Source organism: Atta cephalotes, assembly GCF_000143395.1.
Source record: "Atta cephalotes unplaced genomic scaffold scaffold00005, whole genome shotgun sequence".
Taxonomy (NCBI): domain Eukaryota; kingdom Metazoa; phylum Arthropoda; class Insecta; order Hymenoptera; family Formicidae; genus Atta; species Atta cephalotes.
Genome location: NW_012130069.1, coordinates 2,906,830 through 2,914,579, shown reverse-complemented (window position 1 = coordinate 2,914,579; position 7,750 = coordinate 2,906,830). Strand labels below are relative to the sequence as shown.

At 28.9% G+C, this 7,750-nt stretch overlaps 1 protein-coding gene across 1 annotated transcript in view; it reads left to right on the top strand.

The window, feature by feature from the left end:
- Window positions 1-6,192, top strand: part of LOC105626561 — a 7,736-nt gene extending 1,544 nt beyond the window's left edge. The window contains exons 2-8 of the mRNA XM_012207859.1: window positions 168-267; window positions 504-614; window positions 713-868; window positions 3,586-3,780; window positions 4,555-4,646; window positions 5,213-5,479; window positions 5,565-6,192. Of these exons, the coding sequence (XP_012063249.1) occupies window positions 168-267; window positions 504-614; window positions 713-868; window positions 3,586-3,780; window positions 4,555-4,646; window positions 5,213-5,479; window positions 5,565-6,192 (1,549 nt within the window). The remainder of the gene's footprint in view (window positions 1-167; window positions 268-503; window positions 615-712; window positions 869-3,585; window positions 3,781-4,554; window positions 4,647-5,212; window positions 5,480-5,564) is intronic.
- The last annotated feature ends 1,558 nt before the right edge of the window (window positions 6,193-7,750 follow it).

Below are 7,750 nucleotides of genomic sequence, written 5' to 3'. Positions count from 1 at the left end.
AAATACTATAATAAACCAATAATTATCAATATAAGATAAATATTAGACTGTTATTTAATTATTTACTATTCATTAAATTACATTCTAATACAATACAACACTGTAAAGATTGCACACAAGACTGCATAAAAATTATAATCATTTAATGGATAAATCATTTGTTACAGTTTCCTAAAACAAGTAGAGGAAACTATGCGATATATATTGTTAGTAGAAATGACGGGCTCTACTATACTTTTATGCCTTACTATGTATTATGTTATTATGGTAATTACATCAAACAATTTTGTGAGACTTTTATCGATGCATTATAGTTTAAAGCCTCTTTTCTGTTTTATTGTAACGATATCGTTGCACAGTTTTTTTACTATGTAACAATACTGTTATTAAGAATTACAGAATAAAGGCCAACTAATTTTTATAGAAATTAATAATGGGATAGTATTTGTGAAATATTACTTCAGAAGCTTTAATCATTAAGCAATAGCATTAATTTTTAATAGGAATGGGAAAGAAGCGATTCTACAGCTATGTTAACTATGTTTGTGATTCTCACATCTTTTACTTTTTCTATTTTTACTAATTGTTACGTTGGTCAACTATTGACAGATCAGGTAGATAGCATTGATATATTTATATTGTTTGCTGTAAAAATTAATTTCGAATTTTCGAAAGAGTATTTACGAAATATATACTTAATTAATCATGGCAGAGCATTAAGGTTGGATCAATGACATCTACGACGAATTGGCATCGTCTTCCTCACAAAAGAGCCCGTACTTTAATTTTAATAATGGCAGTTTCTAATATTCCGGCAAAAATTTCAGCAGGAAAAATGATAGAAATGTCTCTACCTACATTCAGTAATGTAAGTGTAGAAATCTTTCTCATTTTGGCTTGCTATTATACATAATATACATTTCATTATTTTATTATAGATCATTAAAACGTCATTGGCGTACTTTAATCTGCTACGAAAATTTATTACATAATTTTGCTGAAATAACTATTATAACAATGCAATACTCAAATATGAATCTAAATGATATTATTTTTTCAATGAATAAACAAAATAAGCAATTAATACTTTTTATTTTAATTAATTTTGCTCTTAAAACATTTAGACATTTTGTAAAATATAAAAAAAAAACAACTTTTGACATATTCTACCTTTATTTAAAATTTATGTAAGATTATTTTTTATAATTAGATGCTACAAGATATTATAATCGGTTGATTTAATTAATAATTGATGTAGTTTTATTAATTTAATCTTCATGATTTATGATCTAACAGATCATAGATAGATATGCTAAAGGCCGTTTGATTTCAATCCTGCAATTATCCTACCAACAAAAAATTATGCACACGCTATCTTTCGTATCAAACTTTTAATGTTGCTATCATGCGGCTTCTTTGTAACAAGTAATCTAGAGAGAATAATTTTTCTCTTTTTTTCATTTGTCTATAAATCATTCTGTCTATATATCGAACGAATGAATCTACGAAGTTCTAATTACAAGGACAATATTAGATATATCAGGTAGGTACACATTGGGATTGATCGGTACGTATGACTGAACCTGAAGAAATCTTGAAAACTTCTAAAAAGTGATTTCTCCAGGCCGCTTTTTATTGTCTTTCAACCTAATACTGTAAATGCTTTACATTTTTTTTCATTATATAGACATTCAAAAATATTTCATAATGACCAGCGAATTTTGTTTGTGGTATATTTTAAGATTAATTAATTGTGTGTTTATTAAAATCAGAAAGACCAATAGTAAATTTATTTTCTTGGATTATTGTAAGATGCGTTAAGTACCTATATATTTTTTTTATTACAATATGATAGTACTGGTAATACATTTACATTCACATTTTATTATAATAAATAATTATTATAATAAATTTATATATCTTTTATTGCTGGATATAATATAGTCTGTTTTCCAGCTAGGACACAGAGACGTTACACTGTGTTCCACACTGTGTAAGATATTTGTTGAAACGCAGTTTAGTTTTATAATGTAACATCAGAATGCATTGTAGTTTTCTTATAATTATATTTAGCGTATCAATAATAGATTTATGATTTTTATTTAGACTTAAATTACAATTTTTTCAGAATTGGCGATTTTTAAAGATTTTATTGCAAAATAAGTACGGTTACCAAATACTTTTTGAAAAATTGGTAACATTGACATATTTTACACGCTTGTACTTAGCTTTTTATAATATCGAGCAGTGTAACACTGTCTCATAATTGAAACACTTTGTATAAAACAGTGTTACACTGTGTCACCTGTGTATGTTGTTGTACATAATTAGAGATATATAATTCTCTAACACAATTAGAGAAAACATAATTAGAGAAATATAATTCTTTTTGCTGTTATTAGTTAGAAATATTATATATTATTTAAACAGGACTTTAAATAATCTGTAAATAGTTTAATATAAATGATTTTATTTTGTTTTCGATCAATATAATCATATTATTACATAGATAAACTTTTAACCGTATTTTTTATAACAGTGATGTCTATGACTACAACTTGCACTACATGTATCATATAAGGTTCACTTTTCACAGCAATCACAGCAATTATTCATAGCAGAAATCATCTCATGACAGACCATAAAATGCGAAAATACGATAAATTGTACATAATTTTCCGGAAAAAAGAGCTTTATTGTCAACTACCAGGCTAACTACTACATAAAATTGATTTATTATCAGTTTTAATCATGTAAGTACTATATCATATTAAAAAATAAATCAGAATTAAATATCTTATATTAATTGTACTAGAAATATGATAAAATATAATTTTTTACAAGAAAACAAGTATATAATAAAATAAAATTCCAGTCAATAGATATCAATACATACCTAAGTTAATCATATTAATGCAGTTATTTTTAAAAAAAATATATTATCAAATTATTTTTCACTTCTACTTAATATGCTATGTTCACAATTTGAGGAAGCATTATTTGAAATATAGCAATCCTCATGCTAAATGTAACTTATTATTAAATTTTTGTTGGAATATGAATCAAAATATAAACGTTACCTATATTCGGCTGAATCACTGGATAATGAAGTCGATTGTCTGGCCAAAGTTATCCAATATTTCATGTATAGAAAAATTCATATATTTTCTGATAAATGTAATCTGTATCGCTTTACTCAGTTTCTTCTTTATATCCTCTATCATATGATACTTTAATATATGATACTTTAAATGAATAATACGCTTTGTGAGTTTTTGTATAATGGTTTGATAAACTATTCTTCGTTAATCATACGCGAGAACGACATCCGTAGTGATATTAAACAAATTAAAAAAACTGGATGAATTCTCGATATTACGATTGGATTATAAAAAATCTCGAAGTTCGCGGTTGGCGCCTAGTGGCGATCTGCGCGTTCTTCATGTAGCGGTGATATATTTTATTATCTTATTCTGCTTGAGTGCAAGGATGAAAACTCGATATATCAGCCATTAATAAATCCGATTGCCAAGATTGTCGACACATCATATTAGTCCCATCAATGAAATCTTCTTTTGAATGCAGTTTCTATTGGATTTCCTCGCACACTTCATCTTTGTCAGTGCAAGAAGCTTAGCTGCAATATTCGCGACACATGCCTATGATCGCCTGAAAATTTTAATACAGAATCAAACAGTTGATGGACGGATAGGAAGATATATGACAACAAAGAATGAAAGATTGGCAATGATCGTGCAACGACACATTCGAATTTTACAGGTGAGTTATTTTTTACTAGTATTGCCAATGTTTCTTGTATCCAGCATATATGTGCTTCAATTTATTTTTAATTGTTTAAGAAATACTTATAAATATCTACTGTGAAAATTATATTAAACATATGTTTTCTTGGATATTTTTATCACGATATGCATATCGTAATAGAAAAGTATGTACATACTTCACCAAGTGTATTGCAATTTCGAAACAATATTAGAAATCAATGACAAGTGTTTACGCGTTCTCGAATAGATCTTCACATTACAGGAATTGGAGACTATGCAGCCTACGAACTTTACAACATTTATTGTTCTGCTTACATCTATTATGTTTTTTATATTCTATTTTTATATTCTGCTACTATTTTTATATTTTACTACATTGGTGAGCTTGTAACAGAAAAGATAAAAACTCATCTGCAAATGTGATAAATTTAATGTCTTACCCCTACGATCTACAATAGAGTTGTAAGTCTTGAGCCATAAGAAATGGACAAATCATAGTCGATTATTTTTTCGACTGTAATTGATCAATTTTTTACGACTTAAAGTTTAAAACACCTATTGTAGATCCGGGGTTACGTACTTTATATGTATGGTATATTCACAGGATATAGTTTATAATATACTTTCACAATATATTTTTACAGTGGCAAAAATATTATAAATTTAATAATAAATTTATAAAATTTAGAATCCATTGTAGAACGTAGCTCCTAGCAGCGTAAATCTAGTCATATTTCAAAAGAAATGAGAAAAGGAATCCTGTAAACAGTGCAAAAAAGTCGATGAAGTATTGTATATGATCGATTCGGCATCGTCTGGAAGAAAGGACCTATTTGCTATGTACACTGATATTTGTTCAAAGTAAAAGATTCTAGTTTATCTTTTGCATATTTACATTTATAATTTTTCTTAATATCACTCGCAGTAAAATTAAGCAAAATGCAATCGAAAATTTTAGAAATTTGTGTTCGTATTTTGTTTACTATTTAGATCAAATGCGTAGACAAATTTCAATACAAATGATCAAAAGCATTTCTCAATTTAAAAAAATAAATTTTTTAAATGTTCTATAATATATATAATTCTAATATTAAAATGCAATTCTATTATATCATAATTATACCATAATTTTTTTATAATTTGAAAAATATATTATAAATAAAAAAACCATTTGTTTCATTAAAAAAAATATTGTAATATTTTTATTTTCATACGACTTGCATTACGAAATAAGCATTACGAAATATGTATACGTACGTAATCCTATTCTCTCATCCACGTATAATAATACCTTATATGCAAGAAAAAACCGGTTGCGATCCAGACAAGTTGCAGAAAATATCTACGCGAGGAATTCACAATTCACTCCGTTCATAATTCATAGACAATGTGCAGTACACATGAGGAAATCTTGATCCCCTTTACAGAAATGGAGAATTGCGTTTGCAAAGTTTACCCTCCATATCCTGCTTGATAGTCTCTTTACTAGAAAGGTCATGCGAAGCAGCGCAGTCGCATTTGACATTCCTCGCATATACGCTTGGACAATCCGATCAGTCATCATTGAGCTTTCGCTCCTTCAACAATGTATGGAACTATCACAGAAAAGACAAATACGGTCGCGACTGTCTACGATTACAAGAAAGATATAAGGCTGAGCGTTCAGCTGATTCGTTGGATGATGGAGATGATTGGCACATGGCCAAAATCTACCATGATCTCATCGATAGAGAGATACGCGTACACGCTATTAAACGTTATTTGTATCGCTTTGATTAGCTTCCTCGTCGTACCCGCCGTCATCTACATAGTGCTTGAAATGGATAATGGATACCTTATCTTGAAACTTTCCGGAGCGTTGAGTTTCTGCGTATTGGCCATCGTGAAGTATTTTTCGCTAATTTTTCATAAAGAAGATATTCGCAATGGTATCAAGTATATCGAGAGTGACTGGATAAATACTCGGTATTACAATGATCGGATCACGATGATTAGAAGCGCGAAATTTGGCCAGCACCTCGTGGCAATTTGTATGTTCTTCATGTACGGCGGTGCTATTTTTTTCTATCTTGCTCTACCATTCAGTGCCAGCAAAATTACAGAAGATGAGGGTAATCTAACATATCGGCCATTGGTATATCCAGTCGCCAGAGTGATTATCGATGTACGACACAGTCCTGTCAGGGAGATTTTTTTTTGGATGCAGTGCTTATCAGGTTTTCTCGCTCATTCTATCACTGCCAGTGGATGCAGCTTAGCTGCCGTATTCGCGATGCACGCTTATGGTCGCATGGAGATTCTGATACAATGGATCGAGCACTTGATAGACGGACGAAAAGATTTATGTGATAACATGAATGAGAGATTAGCGATAATTATAGAGCATCACGTACGAATTTTACGGTGAGTCTCTTTCCGAACTTCGTCAATGTTCGTGCATTCAATATATCTATATTGCGCTTCAATTTTTTTTTTAATTATTTAAAAACACTTAAAGAAATCATACTTTTTCTGTGAATATGCTGCATTTCACTTAACGCTCACAATGCTCATGGAATCAGCTCATTTTATCCTTGTCGTTTATCAAATGTTAACAAGGACAAACGATGTTCACGAGCGTTGCGAGTGTTAAGTGGAACGCAGCCATATTATTTACGCGATAATGTATTCGATATCTTTCAGTTTTATATCATTAACGGACAGAATATTGCGTGAAATATCTGTCGTGGAAATTGTACAATGTACAGTAAGCATGTGTCTTCTTGGATATAATATTATCATGGTATGCAAATCATACCAAGAGTTTGTGCGATGTAAAACATATCCCTATTTCGGAACAATGTTGGAGATCGTGTATGCTTTACAGAGATATGTACAATATATCTCCGAATATAATACTTATTATATTGCAGGAATGGGAGAGCCAAAAGACTACAAGTTATATAACATATACTGTTCTTCTTCTATCTTTTACTTTTAATATTTTTATATTTTGCTATATCGGCGAACTTATTGCCGAAAAGGTAAGCTCTATAACAGTCGAAGCATTTCTTTGCATATCTGCATGATACATTTTTACACAATAGCAAGAGTATTTTTATAAGTCTTATTATTATTATTATTATTACTATATAATACTATATAATTACTATATAATTACTATATAATAACATATTATTAAAATAAAAATATCTAATCATACTAAAATTTAGAATTTTGGAAATTAATAAATTCTTAGTTGTGTGACGACATTATTTGTCATCATTTGATGTAAAAATGACGACAAATAACGTTAGTTCGTTTGTCGGATATGACATTTTGTATAAAAAAAAAATTACAAAAGCAATCCAATAAATAGTACAAGAAGATCGGTGAGGTATCATACACAATCGACTGGTATCGTATGTCTGGAAGAAAAAGCCTCGATATTGTGTTAATGATCGCTATGTCCAATACATCAATCAAATTTACCGCCGGAAATATTTTTGAGTTGTCTTTCACTACTTTTGGAAATGTGAGTAACATAATATCAATGTTTATCATATCTGTTTATAAGAATATGATTTGTACATCATTCGTATAATTAATAGGTGGTTAAAACGTCGGTTGCTTACTTTAACATGCTGCGTACATTAAATATATAAAATTCTTGTCCAAAGTGTACATATTAATAAATAATGCAACCGAGAAGATTGCAAATAAATGTCAATTAGTTGTTTGATAGATATCAAGAAAAAAACAAAAATGTTTTCTAAGAAATCGAAAACTACTAATTAAATATTATAAAAATATTTGTTAAACAATATACCTTTTATTTTGTATACTATTCTTTAAAATATTATTTGGTTATACTATATGCAAAAAATCAAACGAATGCAATCTGAAACAAGATATTCTTAATGACGGTATTCATTTTTGGTAAAAAATTTCTTATTGTACATATATATATATATATATATATATAT